Source organism: Helicoverpa armigera, chromosome 17 (genome assembly GCF_030705265.1).
Source record: "Helicoverpa armigera isolate CAAS_96S chromosome 17, ASM3070526v1, whole genome shotgun sequence".
Taxonomy (NCBI): domain Eukaryota; kingdom Metazoa; phylum Arthropoda; class Insecta; order Lepidoptera; family Noctuidae; genus Helicoverpa; species Helicoverpa armigera.
Window position 1 is genome coordinate 4,038,674 of NC_087136.1, and position 18,294 is coordinate 4,056,967.

The 18,294-nt window shown below is 35.6% G+C and overlaps 1 protein-coding gene across 2 annotated transcripts; it reads left to right on the forward strand.

The window, feature by feature from the left end:
- Positions 1-830: 830 nt before the first annotated feature.
- On the forward strand, positions 831-18,148 carry LOC110373846 (uncharacterized). 2 transcript variants are annotated; one of them, XM_021331230.3, is made up of 8 exons: positions 831-1,174; positions 3,245-3,426; positions 9,241-9,479; positions 10,538-10,990; positions 11,875-12,139; positions 13,425-13,524; positions 15,694-15,883; positions 16,994-18,148. In XM_021331230.3, exons 1-8 carry the CDS (start codon positions 1,052-1,054, stop codon positions 17,491-17,493), a joined length of 2,052 nt encoding a protein of 683 aa, XP_021186905.2. In that variant the 5' UTR covers positions 831-1,051; the 3' UTR covers positions 17,494-18,148. The 2 variants fall into 2 exon arrangements, with proteins under 2 accessions (XP_021186905.2, XP_021186906.2); XM_021331231.3 differs by lacking the exon at positions 831-1,174 and adding an exon at positions 1,264-1,838.
- The last annotated feature ends 146 nt before the right edge of the window (positions 18,149-18,294 follow it).

An 18,294-nucleotide genomic window follows, 5' to 3' on the forward strand; every position in this document is an offset into this window, starting at 1 on the left:
GGACATAAGTAGGTACGACAACATAGCGCATCCAAGAAGGCTGTATAACACACTATTAGGTTTATGTAGGTACCTATCAAGTCCCAGGCTAAACAAGCACCGGGCCAAGTTCAAAATCCAAGTCATACCTACCTATATCCATTATCCGAAACTTTGAAGTAGGTACTTACATGAAGTAGGTAATTACAATGTACCTACTTATAGATTCCATTCTTTATAAATACTTATAGTTTTAAATTCTCTATTTTAAGGGAAATTTAATAGCACTTACCCATCTAACATTCAAAAAGTAGGTAGTCCTGTTCATTTTTTAAAGGTTTTTTGAAAAGTTGTTTTTAAACTATCCTAACTTTCTTCCTTTAACAAAAATAAAAATGGTTTGAGTGCATAAAGTTATAAAATGTAAAATATTTTTCACAGAATGTTTCAATTAAATATAAATACATTTTTACATAAATACCAAGTTTCACTTAATTTACAAAAGCTGCAATTTAACTTGATGCATATTACTTGCTTTGGCGCCATATTTAATTTGGCGCACGTTTTGTTTCTTACGGAAAATAAGCAAACATACATTCCTTTTCTTTCAAGCAGTGAAAGTGGTGATCTGATTTATCATTGAGTCTCATTTTTATGCAGTAATAAATACATATTCTGTAAAAAAGAACGATAAAATTGAATGTAATTAATATAATTCAATGCCAATTCTTAAGCGCAGCAACTAACTAAACGCTACCGCCTGTAGTACTAACATACTCTAACAGATGGCGCCATACATCATTTGTACTGTTTTATCATAGGAGCGACCAATGAAATATTGATAAGTGTCCTACTTTCATGACGTCATTATTTCCACGTTGGAAGTTGGGAGGAAATGTCATGTCGCTTTTAGTTTGTAAACTGATGTTTGTAAATTGTAAAATTAATAAAAATGTTGTAAATACGTTGTAAAGCATTCTCACTTTCTCAGTGTTAAAAAAAATAATAATATCTGTGTTTATAAAGAAGCAATTCGTCACGATGACCTCAATGTGGATCTTGTCAGATCGAAATGACTCTCTACAATGACGATGTGAACAAGATCTTGGATTATCTTACAAGAAATGACCACGAGCTTGACGAAGTGAATAAGAACACGAATAAAATGGATAGCTTTCAACAGGACGGCTTAATGGTTCGTATCTTACGCATTTAGTAATCAGTATGGTGATAAGGTATCGCGCTTCGCACAGATATTGTGATGAACCGGGTCGCTAGAGTGTACGAGCGGTGCGGTAGACGTGCGGTGAAGTAATAGTGATCGCCGGGCGATTGTCGAACCTCGCTAAGCAGCTTTCGTGAACTCACGCTCCCACTTTTACCGTTATACGTTCATTTGGTTTCGTGAACGGACGTAGTTCACTCGCGGACTCAACAGCTTACATTCCCGTGTCTTCCTTATCTAATTAGTCAATTCCCGCTAATTGGAGCGAGGGTTTCCCTAACGAGCGTGTTGTTGTGGTAATCTTTACCTAGGGCAGTGCGTCACGGAGTTGCGCCGCGCCGGCAGTCCGCGTAAACAAGTTGTAGTTTGCCAGCTAGGCACCATGCGGTCGCTACCACATCCATATGCCGCTTAATTTTTTATTAATATTCACTTAAGTATACCACAATTACTCAGTTACCATTACCAGGATTATACAGTGTACCGTACAAAGTGCTTCAAAACATTTTAGTGTTTTTTCCTCAACTGGACAGTTTTGTGTGAACAACCAATGTTAATAGTGTTGATGTAATATCCATGCAAACGTGAAGTGTTTAAAATGGATAAAAAACTAGATTTAATGTCTTTATTTGAGGTAAAATATGTTGTTTACTTATAAACTACCCTCTTGTTAGTCATATTTATTTTTATTTCGCAAGGCCACTAAGTAACTGTTATCAGTACTAGCAAGTAAATCATCTTCTTATCAATATAAACTACCTGCGTTAATATCTAAATCTAAGTGATATAAGATAACAGGTATACAGGAACCACATTAGAATAGTCAAAACATGATAAGAACAACTGTTTTGTTAATTTGCACACACTATTTGTTCAAAGATTAAATTCAATGATATTTAATTCATAAAACTTTAGAAATTTTATTCCTTTCACTAAGAAGTCTTCAAGAAAATGAAAGTAGTATTATCAAGCTAAATGCAAAGTCGGAACTGACTCACAATTCACTTATTTTACCTTGTTGGGCCTTGGGAATTCTTGTATGAGTCAGACTTTTAGGATACTGATCTTTCTAATAGGAACTGCTTGTTTACAAGTCAGAGTCAACAATGACTTGTAGACGGACATAGTAAAAATGCTAATAAGTTAAATATTTGTGTCATGTAATTGAATATGTTAGAGAATGCTTTAATTACAAACATTTACTTGTTGCAAAAGAGAAAATAGAGTATGCTGTCGACAAAAGTAAGGAAATGCTTTGACATTATATACCTAGGCAAAAAATATTTTTATTGGTCTCATAGAGCCCACGTTTTATGGATATGAGATATCACATGACTCTTTGGAATAGCATAGCTCTGTTTTAGCAAAAGATTTATAGATATTAGTTACGTAAATCAGAATTTATTGTAAGTAATTTACCTCTTTATCTTATTAGTCTAGATGTCAGCAATGTTTGCATACATTGCATCAGATAAAGGGTGGATTGTGTTTACCATTGCACAATAAAAACCTGGCATTGCAAACAAACAAGTATCTATCCCACCCAATGTTATTGTACCTATATTATGTTGTTTTTGCTATCCCTAAGCATTTTCTAGTTGTTTTAATTTAAAAAAAATGTTAAAGATTTTTTCTATTGTTGGATTTTAGATATATTGGTATTAGTTAATTATAGTTTTGGGTCTGGTATAGCTTTTGAATATTCTTTATTCCACAAGGACCAAGATATTAAATAAATCATTAACTAATGACCTACACACCGTACATCTCATCAGTAAATATCTTTTCATGTAATTATTCAATTAGGGGACATTTTTAATGAGAAATATTAGAAGAATACTTAGTTCCTCTTATTTGTCACTGACTGACAATTAATTTCCTAAAAGTTATTAACTAATTAATAGTTACCTGCTGCCCGTTACTCCTGTACCTAATTGAAAAACTTTATGCTCGTTTACCACCATAGATGTCTATAGAAAACCCTACCTTAGAATATTTGTGGATTAGCATCAAAGTTCTAATAACCATCTTTATTTACAGTCGGACCCCTGGCCGACATCAGATGACCTGCTGGAGAATATATTCTCTTTGGAGCAAGGGTCTCTCAACTTCCTTGAGGATGCTATGCCCGACTTCAACCTGTGTGACAATGTCTCCCAACCTTCGGAGGCTATCAGCAGCTCATGTTCTGATAGTGGGCTGTCAAGCGACCAGGCTGAATTGTAAGTTGGCACAATATTTTTTTACTAATAACATCTTTGGCCTTCGGTATGGGACCAGTTGTAACAAGGAGTATCGGGGTTGCCCAGGTAACTGGGAGAGGAGGTCAGATGGGAAGTTGCTCCTTGTAAAACGCTTGTACTCAGCTGCATTCGGTTAGACTGAAAGCCAACCCCAATATACGAAAAGGCTAGGCAGATGACGACATAATTTTTTTAATAAGGCCAGCTGCACACAAACACAACTGCATACCTACTACATAATGAATCAGCACTAGTCTAATCGATTTTGCATACATTGGGGTTTTTGATTAGTGTTAACTACCAAGGACTTGTTATCACACAAATTGTTGTGAATTTTAGCGGAATTTGAATTGAAATGAGCTTGATAAGTGAGCACGCCGTTACATAAGATTATTAATGAATATGCGGGCAGTATCAATTTGTATAACGACTTAGGTAACATAGAATGTATGCAGCATTGATCTCTGCTATTGAACTATGGACTGTATAAATTGCTAGAAATTATCTCGGGGAATTGATTAGCATAGGTGATACCTATAAAAGTTGTTTGTACCGGTGTGGTTTAAATAATGGAACCCAATACTTTTTTTAGTCTAAAATTATCGTATTTACAGACTTGCAAATAAATACAAAACTGAGTATCGCGTGTGAAACCGCAAAAAGAAATTAGTCGAGTTAAATAACGAGTTTTAACGCAATTACCTGGTGCTGGTGGCATTATAAAACCAGCCTTGTGTACTGTTTAAACGAATGATATAATATAATGAGCTTAACAGCGATCTTAGTCATCCTTGTACGTAAATGCAGAATTATAGTTGGGTATATTTGCACTTCGAACGTTGCAGATAACTGAAACTTCCTCTAAAACTTGTATGTTTAAATTTAATTCTAAAAGCAGTAGAATTTAATTTAGAGCGATATATTTAATTCAAGTATTTTTGTGTGGTAGTGGTAAAATTCATGCATTTTAAATATAAAAAAAACTGTGGGCTTCCATTTGGTCTCAAGAAGCGAAATGCGTAGAACACTCAAATCGGCCCAATTTAAACATTAAATTAGTGTAATCCTCTCACCTATCTGGTTTATTAGATTAAAGAAAATAGTCGTGGAATTAAATATTCGTGTCCATGATATAACTAAGAACGCAGTAAAGATTTGTAGTAAATCTCGCTTAACATAGGTACATATTTGTCATGCGTGCCGCTAAGTCAAGTTCAAGGAACTTTATTGCCATACAATAGAGGCCATTTTCGCGCGGCGCTAATGGCTATTATCAAATCGTGAAGTTGTCGGACAAGTCCACCCTATTCTCGGGTTAATGAACAAGGTTTGAATACCTGTGAGACAACTTTGCGTTTCGTAAACATGCTCAGAACTTATATTTGGGGACCTTTTGGGTACGTTAGCTTGCTTAGGAAGCCAGTAGACCAGAGTCTACTATAGATGTAAGTAATGCTATTTCAGGAATGTCGCCAATAAGTATGACTAATTGCCTTTCTTATCGCTTTCTTTGGAGACTAAGTAATAACCACTAGAAAAATATGAGATTTCAATACAATATCATTGAACTGCGTTTAATAAAAGCTGCTTTGTTAGTTTTATTGGCGTAATTTGCGCGAAGATACGAGTGAACGTTAACGACAATACATTTTATCTATTGCCTCCAATCATAGGTCCGTTAAGAAGGCAATGACTCAAGCGTCTGTTGGTGCAATTTGTGAGCGTCTCACCAATTTATTTTTGTGAAGCGTAAATGTTAGTGACACTTGGTGTTTAGTATTCCAATCAGTGCCGGCTGTAACGCGGGACGCGATAAGAATTTATTTTTTTATAATAGACAGAGGTTAGAACATGTCATACGCGTCGGAGGATGCATGCGATAAAATGGTGTACCTACCAAGTGTTTCGTATTGTTGCTAGCCAGTCCTTTTATGCAGTCCTGGTACCTTTTTTATGTAGCTAGGCCAGGTACATCTCAGGAATAAGTACTGTTGTTCTCTACTCTCTACAAACAGTTATGTCGTCATACATATCATATTAGGTACATATAACCGTTATCAATATTTACTCTTTCAGATATTCAAATTATAAACAGATACCATAATCACTTGCTCTCACATAGCTACCTATAAAATAGAAAACAAAGTAAAAAGGTTGAACTACATTTGTAGCATTGAGGTCAGCACGTGTAGCAACCTATCTACGTAAATACATGGATGCTATATCAATAAGTTATATACAATGGCCCGTGTAAACGTTTCTAGACACGCCATTCAAGTACGCCGCGGCTGTTGAAACAACGGGACAGGTTGACTAAGGGCTTATCTAGGTTAAATAACATTTTATATTCATGTAATAAAATGACGCATATACAGGGTGATAAATTGAAGAGAAATTAAAAACCCATCATAGAACTGTTGGTTTTGACCTTTCCAAAAATGTATTCAATTGGATGTCTTAGAAAAAGGGTTGTTTGTTAATCAATAAATCAATACGATGGATTGACCAAAGTTATTGAATTGCGAATGAGACACTTTTGTCAGTCACGTATGAAATGGCTGGCTGGACCGATTCAGTTCGATCAAATCCAATTTTTGGTAAAACACAACCCTTTCAAGATAAATCTATTTTTTATACTATTCCATGTAATGTAATCTATCCTTTTTGTATTTTATATTCTATTGCAATAGACGATATTCCTATTTATTTTGAAGCTGATATAAACATTAAAGTTGGGTCTATCTACGTATAGTCTGAGTCAGAATTATAATATTTCGCGTGAATTTCATCAGCCTTCTGCTCTTAGGGTATTAGCATACGAAGGAGGTTTTAATACGTGGCGTTCACCCTTTGCTAGTTTGTCTTTATTTCAAAGTAGCCTTAGTTTACATTCTGATTTATAATTTCCTCTTATACCTATATAGTGTTCTATTTGCCAGTATTTTCAAATTAATAGAGCTGTAGTAATTTTACCTTTTCAAGTATACTGGCCACGATTCGTAAACTAGACGAGCATAAATTCTTTGTGCAATTTTACCGGACGACGATAAAAGGTTTATTTTATCCTGTATCATTTACCTGTATGCTGCAATAACTGAGTCGAGCAGTTTCCAAGTATGAGTAGATAGCTCTTATTTTATTTTTATAGCTTCGACAATACTTTTAAGATATTTACTGCACTTCTTATCACATTAAGTCGTCGAGATAAAATTATTGTTTGTGCACTCCTAAGATGGTATGGAGAAAAAACTTGCATCGCCCTTTCTGATGACCTCTGCATCAGTTGTTGTCCTTTATTTCAGGGTTATACAATAAACTGCTCAAGTCAATAATTTATAATGGGATTTACCAATCCCTTTATCGTACTTCCGTAGTCAAAACTTTGATATAAATGGTAAAACCGCTAATTATCACGTAGATACTATGATTTTAATAAGAACTGATTAAAAAGTATCGTAGCTGATAATGCGGCAATCTATTCACAATTTTATGTTATTTTAAAATGTTTTGTTGATAATGTAAACGTGAAGCGAAAATAATACTCGCGCAATACTTTTGATAACCCAAATTCACTGAAAGTGCAATCGTAGCTCGTTCCAAATTATCGCATTGCTTACTATCTTATTCGTTTAATAATGTCAGCAATTATATTATTTAAATTGCTGAATGTAATGAACATTCTGGAAAGCGCTAAAGTCTACCAAGATTGCCTACGTGTTGAGATCTTCGTTCGTTAGTCATATTTGCCTTTCACTTATTGTCAGACCCGTCAAATTTTGAGAGCAACCCACGACGAACAATTATTAACCGTAGGCTTAAAATGGCGAATATACATATAATAAATGCAACAAATTAAAGTATCAAGATTGTTCATGTTTCATGTTTTCAAATTATTTTTCTCAATATTCTAATCGTAAAACTACTTATTTCCGATTTTGCGTTTGACTGTTACTACCTCAGTGCGCTGCGTAAATCGCTGATAAGCTAGAAAGAAATGTTATTAAAACACGCATATTTTTATTTTTAGTCACGGCTCTTTTTAGGTAGGTACTGTGCGTTTTCTAAAGGATCGTAAGAGCAGTAGATATTATGTAGATTCAATAATTGGATACCTCTTTTTTAGTTCGCCATATTGATTATCTCAAAAATGGAGCTCCGTTCAAACCGGTTTGGTTTAAAGGGGCTCTTGTTTGATGTACTTTAACTGTACTTTGGCAATGATAATACCTGTATATACTCAGATAAAAAAATGTAGAACTCCTTCATCATCATCATCATCATCATCATCCTCCTGCCCTTATCCCAATTTTATTTGGGGTCGGCGCAGCATGTTTTCTTCTTCCATACGCTTCTATCTGCCGTCATCTCACAAGTAACATTAACTAACTATAGTAACTCCTTATATTCTCTAAATATTGAATTCACCTTAAACTCTCGTTCCGCCCATATTTCGATTTGCAACATCGCATTCGGCCGTACGCGTCACCCCTTCACATTCGCATTCACCCCATTTCAACTAGACATCGTAACCTACATCTTTCCATTCACTCTTATCTCACGAATAGGGTGACATTCAACCGTTATTTCCGTTTATTTTCTTACTTTCTTTGCTTAGATGGGCATAGAATTGATTTTGATACGTGGCAGAGTGCCAGAGCACTTTTATTGTCATGATAGTTGTTTCATACAAAATGTTGCTATTAATTGCTGTAGCATTTGTTACTGTTATGTAGGTCAGATATGTCCTCCAATACCTACCTATATGCCATATAAATGCTTTATTAGAAATGATAACTCATTAACAACGACAAACTCTTATGTATAAGTGTGTATTTCTAGCAAATCACCTTTTCTGTGTTTTATACTGTATTAATTATGAAGACCGACCTGAATGAATCCTTAATACGATGTCAAGTGCATTGGAGATCGATAGCCATAGGAAACAACAGCGTCGTTTATGATTCCCAAGCAGGAATAAATTCTGTAGGATGTTTTCACAAGTTAATTTGTAATGCTAAAGATTAGAAAAAATCTGCTTACACGAGTATATCCGAGATATGTTTATAGGTAAGATATCAGTAATACACGTTTAAAATGTCATAAGGTCCCAGATATTTTCCATGTAATCTTAATACTTGGAACTACAAAGTACGAAATTCTCTTGGGTCTAGCGTGTGTTTAGCCATCATTTTGATGTATGGTAATTCTTGGTAAAGTCCTACTTGAATATTAATTTATGAAAATATACTGTCTGATGTATTAAAAACATACACTTTTCTGGAAAGTCGGGTATAAAGATGTGATTTTCCTTCCCGTGGATCATTTTATGGTTTTAGTACTTTGAACTCGTTTTTAAAACCATGCTATCGATTTAAACATGCTTTGCGGTTTTCAATGTGACCTTGCTGTGGAAACCAAGGTCATGGCTACTACTTGTTTCTAGTATTGATAACATAACTTATACCGTGAAATGGTGAAGTTTTATTTTCTACACTTTCTTGACTTAGGAATGTGGTTTGGTATTAAACATTCGATAGATATTTAACCTCCGTGTTTTCACCTATATTAGGATTACAGATGGAGTCTTTTAATATCAGTCATGTTCATAAAAAATTGCTTTTTAATTTTATTTATTAATTATACTTTTGCACACATTTTACAAAAAAAAAGTGTACTAAGTTTCTGCAGCAATTCAAACAAAAATCGAAATTCTGTAATACTAAAAGAACCCCTTATGCCCGAGAAAGTAAATCTATAGAAAGACACATGACTTATTAACTCCTTCTTCAACAGTGACTTCGAGCAGCAACTATCCCCATTCCTGATCCAGAACTCTTGTGACGAGGATGCCGGCGCCTCCCCCATAGGCCTGGAGCCCACCAGTCCTGGCACCAGTCAGGATGTGATCATCCAGGACTCCAGCGATGGCTCCAACTCTTCAAGCGAAGTCGTCGATGAGACCTTTGATATGCTGAACTTTGAACAGAATGTTGTTCCCGGATTCCTTAACAAAAATACATTCCAAAGTCCTGGTGAGTTGTTTTTTGAAGATTTTTAGTTGTTAAGTAGGTGTTTGGAGACTTTTCCACAAAACATTTTCATTTTGCATAAAATGTGTTATTTTGCGTATCAGACCCTTATATTTTCGTTTAGGTAGAAATTACTCATATCTACATAAATGATAATTAACGTATGACATTGAAATTAATGACTATGTTGTTCAAAATTTTGTTTCGTAAAAAACTAAAAACGAGATACCAATCGAAAACTAAGAGTCGTACTATTATTATTTCATGAGATTTTCCTTTACCAAAAAATAATGTAAGATTTTTTTAGCCTTAACCTACCGTAGCAAATGCACATTGCACAGGTATTTTAAAACATGTTAGCGTGACGGAATAAAGCTAATAAACGTATAACGCAGTTTCAAAGTCAGTAAAAGGGCATACCGTCTGTGATATCTCTAGCAAAAACTGTTGCATAAATCATGTACTATTAGGCACATAATACTCAATTTCGTTCCTCAAAATATACAGAAAAAAATAGATACGCAAAATATAAATGTATTGCGCAGAAATCAGACAAGATCGACTTATGTAAATATCCAGTAGCACGTGGCTTGCCCGCTGTTCGCGAATAACAAGCCTGCCTACATACAGAACTAGACTCTCTTATCTAAGACTTCAAGTCAAACGCTTTATATAATTTCAATACCAGATACCTATATTACATTATCTGTTTTTCGTTTATCGAATTTCAGCCGACCTTCGAATATAATATTCTATTTATTGCTTTCAATGAGTCAATATATTAATGTCAAAAAAGATTTTTTGGTAATTGTATCACCGCTGCTTTCATGTGAATAGACATTTTATTTGAATGGAATTCTGATAAATATGTCTCAGTATTTGCGCAACAAACAATTTATTGGTCAATGTACTCTGAAACTGTTCACTAATAAGTAGACAACAGTATTGACTCATTTGTGTCAATTGCGTAATGCTGTACTTATAATGATACTTATAGCAACTCATCAATAATAATTACATACGTAGAACTATTCAAAAACAATGACTATCCCTAATCTCAGGTAAAGGCAACAGAAAACGGCGTCTCTCCCAAACGCCACAGGTAGCCGTGCAACCGAAAGTCCAGAAGCCCACTATCAAAATCCCAGCCAGTACAAGCACACCGAAACCGCAGTTGGTAGTCAAGGCACAGCCGCAGAAACCCGTCAAGGTCGCCAACATTCAAGTACTGAACCCGCAAACTAAAGTGTACTCCAAACCAGTAGAAAGTGTGGCCCCTCAACGACGAGTGATCCGCGTGGCTCCCATGGCCGGCAACCCCCGTTCTATCCTCCTACCAGTCACGATAAAAGACATGAAAGACCTGAAATCCATAAAGATCATTAACGCTGCGGACTTGAAAAACGCTTCTAACATCAAATTGGCCGCAGCTAATCTGTTGTCGCAGAGCAAACTGCAAGACTTGAAGGTTGAGGCGCGCGATTATGATTACGACCACAGTGGAAACAATTGCGGTGAGAAACGTTTTATTTGCATGATATTTCATTTTTCAGATGTAAACGTTTGAAGAACATTTAAGTAGCTACCTATACGGTATTTGTAGGCGTGAATTTACAGCTATTGTTGTTTTGATCTTATCATCAATAAGCCACGTCAAACAGGTGTCCCATTCAGAACGCACCGGATTTGTCATGACAAAAAAAGATCTAAGCCACAAAAAATGCTAAACCGCACGCAAATATAGTCCGTTATACCAGTAACGTATTAGGCACCTTTATGATAGCTTACAATTGTTCGATCGTGGTGACATAACAACCGGTTTTTCTAGTCAATAGACTCGTTAAATATTTACTTTCTTTAATGCCGTACAGAAATAGATTCCAAATGTGTCTCAAACGAAAGTCGAAACTGTCTCCATAATTGATAGATGATATTTAACGATGTCTTATTTAATAACTGGATTTAACTGGATCGTTAACTGTAGGGTTGGGACTTAAGAAAGTTTGAAATAAGGCCAAGGTCTATCAAAGGTTTCAATTTATTTAATTGGTGATATTTTTAAATCTGGTTGTCCGAAAATTTTGCCTGCAAAGACGGGTTTGTTACGCCTCCTATTATGTAGTAAATTGCCAGTGCCGATGCTTTTGTGTGCAAATAATAGGTTATGCAATTGTCCAATTGAATTTATTCTGGCGCCTTCATATGCAATGACAAAACTGTATATAACATTGCGTGCACGATGTATCATGTTTTAAGTGTATTTGCCGAAATAGAGAGATCCCAATATTAAGATTTCCACGAATTGCTTTCGAATTTCGATAGGCTTTAATATGAGCCAATCTATTTTAGTAGTTTATTTCCCTACAAAATACCAATCTAACTTTATTGTCCCATCCAGATGACTCAGGTAGCGAACGGAGCGATGACGACGACGACCACAAGGATGCAGTCCCCGACGGCAAGAATGGCTACCCTCGTTTAGTTCTCACTGCTGAGGAACGACGGTTGTTGGCCAAGGAAGGCATCACTCTACCCACAAGCTACCCCCTAACTAAGCACGAAGAGAGAGAATTGAAGAGGATCAGGCGCAAAATCAGAAATAAGATCTCAGCTCAAGATTCCCGTAAAAGGAAGAAGGAGTATGTTGACGGGCTCGAAGACAGGTAAATACTTTTTGCTACAACATCTTTATTCTTATCATCATCCTATATGAAATAACACTGTTCTTCTGAGAACCTATAGATGTTAAATAGCACTGTTCTTCTGAGAAGGGAATTTCCTCATTCAGAAACTCATACACGTGAGATTTTATAATGCTCATACGCATGATCAAAGTGAATTGATGATTCCAATGTTATTAAAACACGTTTATACATATTTCATTAAGTAGACAGTCATATAGCTACTTTGGCTTTATCAAAATGTGCCATTTCAGTACTTTCACTTGCCAGTTGTATTTTAACCGTTTATTAAAGTTAAAACTTAATTAGCAGAAAGAGAATGTGTGTGTTCAGATTTAAGTGCACTTTGAAAGTCCTATGAAACGTCAATCCAATCTCTCCGATCGTGACTATATGTATATATTTTTTGTAAGACGTGAGTAGAAATTGAAAGCAAAATCATTCAGTTTGACATCCTCCTTAAAGGCAAGAGACCAGTTTTGCGAATTTGGAATATTATTTTGGTTACGGAATGGGCTGAAAATGCTAATAAACTGGTTTTGAGTCGACGTGTTGAAGCTAAACTGTTCATTTTACGAATTAGGTACTCATTTTGCAGTTTTGTTTTCTTTTTTCAGCGTACTGTAGTTAATTATTTTATTCATTGTATTTATTTTCATTTCACTGTCAGTCAGAAAGACATGATTTTTAATTTATATTTTAAATCTTTTCTAATTGTAATTCTTATGAAGCAATGTTCTGCACGCTATGACTGTAGAAGGCTGCAACGGGACATTGCGAAAAATCATGCAATTATGCACTTTACTACACGGAAGGCAGTAGTTATTGAAGAAAATCTAGAGTATATTATGAAAAGCCTTTAGACTGCAAGTGTACAAGTTTAAACTGTTTACAGTATTGCAAGTGTCCTTGAGACAAATGTATTCTGAAATTCTTGATACAATTGCTTATTCAGGTGCAAAATGAACTAGACTGTTCTGAAACTCGGAAAAGAAACATTTTTAAGTACCAAGTTATCTTGTTAATAATACTAGCTTAGGTAAATGAATCTATAACATCTCTTTTTATCGTTACCACAAGATGTTTTACAGGTACTCAAATACACATATAAAAGTTATTCAATATAAATCCAGAAGTTAATACCAGTATTTATATTAAAATTTAAACTCACAATTAATAAAATGACACTCAACAAGCCAATATATTTTAATAACACGAAACCCCGTCACAGCTTAAGGAAATAACAGCAATTTGTCCATTGTTCCAGAGTTAAACAATGCACAGCGGAAAATCAGACGCTCATTCGGAGGATAAAGATTCTGCAATCACAGAACCAATCTCTGTCCGCGCAACTAAAGAGATTACAGGTAAATAGTGTTTATGTAAATACTGGTTTTTATACCCATTTTTATGTAAAACAACCTTTTTGTTCTGACAAATGGAGCGTGATAAGTCTTGATACTTTTACATCAGATTCAAATTGCCAGGAAATGATTTGATGAACTGGTGTGAAATCTTCTGTTGTATTTCATATTTAGGCAAGAGTTTGTCTTCTTATTGCACTGTTGCGTCTCCTTTTCTTCCTTTTAGATGCAATAGTTATTGTCTGAATTCATAAGTGGCCAAGCCTAAGACTCGGCAAATATGTATTCAAAAGATTTATTTAATTGAAAATGCATACTTGAAAAATTATACACGAGGTAAAGTCATATTCATCTCGATCTATCGACATTTCATTAGATACCTAAAGCTGATGTAGATTTGTGATAGATGCTGAACTTACAAATTCAAACAATAAGCAGTCTTAAAAGTCAAGACCACATTTGGACAATAGATTAGAAATTACCGATATTCGCCTTTCACTCTCTTACTTACTTAAGCGGGATAGCAATATCGACAACAATAGCCCCGATGCCATTTCTAATCCGTTCTAGTTGCACTAGTGTTACGTAACACCGAAAGTTCTGCCTATCATTTATATCTAACTAGTGCCAACTATTATTGTCGCAATATTTCATACCGCCATTCAGATCGAGTCAAACTGGTTTTTAATATAATGTCAGCTATCATTTTGAATGGCAGTGGTCTTAAAAATTCGCAGTGATTAACATTTGAGGATCTTTTCAATTAATTTAAAAGTAAATTTGAATAAGGCTTCTTCTACTATGTAATATAATTATATAGAGTTGGATAATATGCCAATGTGACAAAAGTTATGAGGGCGTTTATGTGAAATCTTGAGTCCACTAAACTTATAATACTATTTAGAGGAATCATATTTTTGAAAATTTTAAAAATACGGGAAGCTACATTCATGAGACATAGGCCATATAGGTACTGGTATCCGGGTACATGCAAAAGTGCCTCGGTAAGCGGATGAAACCGCGAAAAAAAACTAATATTAAATAATGCAATATAAAAATATTTGAGCTAAGCTAAGCAGTGACCATCTCTATGACTCAGATTGACGTGGAACACTGTGTATCGAACACGAAGCCAGTAGCTAGATGATTCATACTTTCGTAATATTTACGTCAGTATGACAGTATTTTTTTTTCTTTGTATTTGTTGGATAGAATGTCGAGTTAGTTGTTCTGCTGATGTTCAGTATTTTAAGGTTAGTGACCGAGTGCTACACCTATGAAGGTATCTCAGTTATAAATTGTGACTAGCTTCTACCCGCGTCCTGAAAAAACTTCTTCCCATACATGGATAGAAAGTAGCCTTATTAGCTAAATTGTTGACAAGTTTCATCAGAATTTTATCAATTCAGTAGTTATTAATAAGAATTTGTAAGATTGATGGTCCTGATACTTAGATTTTTGGTTCATAGAAATTAGACTAGACTATACTCTTACACTACATTTTGTTTTAACAAAACAAAATGCAAATAGAAGTGCATCTATTTTTATAATTTACTATTATTGCTATGACCAACCAATTGTGCCAATCAAGTTCTTGTTCAATCTGCCCTACTAATGATAACAACAATGACAGAGAAACAATCATTAAATGCATTGTCTTAAATTACAGTTAACGAAAGAATGGTGTTGCTTGTCAATGAAGTGCCGAAATTCATATAAGTTTTACAATTTGAATATGATTTAAAATCAACTTACTTTTCATTCCACCATGAAAATACCGTGAATTTGTTACTATGCTGTATGTATTCAGTTGTTATAATAGTGTCTCAACTTGCCCTCGGCCCTATTGACACAATACTGAAAAATAACAGCCCTATCATGTGTGCGATGCCTGAATAGGTTCATAACTGTATAGTTTACGAAAAGAATTTAATATAAAGTTATTCAAAATAGTTGACCGCTCGCTCCCTTTCCGGCCGCTGTACGTGTTTGGGTCAGCTTTCCTGATTTTTCTTCTCCATTTTTCTATTTTATTTTTGACGCTCTCGATCACCTGGTACTACTCCATATTCTCACCACTACATCCCTCTTCTCATTTTAGGGAGATGGGATAGATCTTGAGCCACATACCTACCTATATAAAAGTTGACCAAATCCCTCTTTTCCTTCCAGAACGTGCTAACAGGCGTGACAGGCGGCTCCACAAACAAGACAGCGCAGCCAGCCACGTGTCTGCTAGTGCTGCTGCTCTCCGTGGCGCTGGTGGCGCTGCCGTCCATGCGCGAGGAGATCCGTCCCCGCGCCGCCGACACGCCGCCCTCGTCGCCCGCCGTCACTAGGGCGCTGCTCTCCGCTTCCAATAGTAAGTAGCTGCTTACCTCCTCCTTACATGAGAACAGCCGCCGTTGTCGATAATCGGTTAGGACTTCAATTAGCTGCGATAAAATAAGGTCGTTTTCGCGAATCTCAATGGCGGCTCGCAAATAATTTTGGAGCGCACCTACGACATCCGAAGGCACCTAAACATGTCAACACGGTAATTATGAATAGTTCTCCCCCTAATTCTTATATGCCGTCCATCTTTTCAGGTAGTTTTTTTATATCAATTCTTGTTAATAATGTGCGATGCTAAAAACATAGTGTAAATAAAAGTCCCAGTGATTCCTGGGCTGTCCGAAGATAAGTCAGATTGATGCGGTCGTGAACTTTGTTACACATAGCGATATCGCTTACATTGATTACATAAGCATTTCGTTCTTGTCTAAAAACTCAATACGCACGCAGTAATCTCATTTATGTAAAATCTCATTAGCAGGTCAAATTATTGTATAACAAATTTTGAACTTTACAAACAGGATTTGAAAGATCTTATACAAAAAACGGAGTTGGACAAACGTATGTTACGAAACAGGATTTGAATGCGTAGAACAAAACTAGTTCACTAATAAATGGCATAGCTTAAAATAGTTATAGCTGTACCGGTCAATCAGTCACAAAAGTCCACAAATAGTACGCTACGTGCATCTATAAAAAGAAATTGAGCACCTTGTTTTTATTTGGACCGCGACCGAAAGATAACAATTATCACTTTCAAGTTTCCATGCGGCATAGATAATAGTGTTTAACTATCTCAATCGTGACTAAGGTCATACACTACATTCGTGAATTCATTCGAAAGTACCATGTTTACGTGCCTGACAACTATTTATTACAACTTACATAACGTCCTTATCACGAATTTAATTTACGTAAATTTTGATGTTCGTTATGCTCGAATTCACGAATCGACTTTCTCGGCGCAACATTTCGAACGCCATGCATAATCGGCTGCACTACTTTTCGAGTTTCAATGAAAGGTTACGTAATTCTGTGCACTTTAGAAAGCTGATCCAAAAAACCTTTTACATAAGTTTGCAATTTTTCGTTCAGTTCATCAAACAATTTGTTAACGATTCTGTTCTTTTTTCTCCAGAAATGGCGCTCGACGAGACCGTCATAGACGACGGAGAGTTCAATATGGATGAGCTGATCACATTCAACCGCCCACACTCGGACCACGACTACCAAGTCGTCAAGAACACGGAGACACACAAGGTGCTCGCCGGAGGCTACGTGGACCTTCCAATCGATGAGGACTGGCCCCCAAACTTGAAGAAACGCATGAAAAAACACGACCTCGATTACAACGACGGCGAATACATGCCGCCTATCGTCAAGGAGGAGAACTATGAACCTTATTACAAGATAGATAAGTTCAAAACCGAAGACGATGGCGATATCATGAACGAAAAAAGCTTCCTCACCAACACGCTGATCTCCACGAGCCGCAAGCTCGGCGAACTGCTTGACCTCCTGCCTCCCATACCGGTTAAAACTGACGACTTAGTCATCGAGGAGATCTCCGACTACGACTCCAGGAATACCACTGAAGTGAAGAGCTTCGTAGTCAACGGCACCCTCAACGATATCTAGCTTAGCAAATAGCACACATTCTATATTTTTATTTCTTTATTATTCCTTGTTGTTTCCTTTCAGATAACTATTTTACTATTATTTTACAGAGAATGTATTTTTTACAATTATATTGTTTCAATGAAATTATTCCTCGCGTGTAGTTGGTCGGGAATTTGATTGTGTGTGTTTATTTCGACTGTCGGTCGTGAAGTGCTGACTCAGTGTTTGGAGTCATGCTGACTACCCTTGGAATTAGTCTCTAGGTTATACATAATAATAATGTTTATGTTAGTGAGAACGCTATGAATGATTTTATTTAGTTGTTAAGTATTATTAAAACTTGAAGTATGGTTATATGTCAGTTTCTGGGAATGAAAGTTGTTGAAATATTTATTCGAGAAATCAAAATTAATATATAATTAAATCAAGATATATTTTTTATTTACGAATCATACTTTAGGCGAGTTTAGTATAAGTTATTTACTAAGCATTTTCTCTGTTACGACTTGGTGCAATTATATTAGTAACTGAAGGTTCAGTTTTTAGCTAGATTTTGATTTTAAGTAATTCATTTGCATTAGATATAGCTCGTTTTACCTACTTACCATATAAGCGTTTAAACAAAATGGACTACAATAATGAATGCTGGTTCGAATAAATTGTGTAATAAAAATCGTTTTTCAATGGTCACCCTAAATTCTTTGAACTATGATAAATAGAACCAGAAAATAACAAGTAATGATTTATCTTTGAATCCATCAAAATCGGTCCAGAAAGTTGCACTTGATGCCGAGAAAATAAATAATTCGGGATTCATTT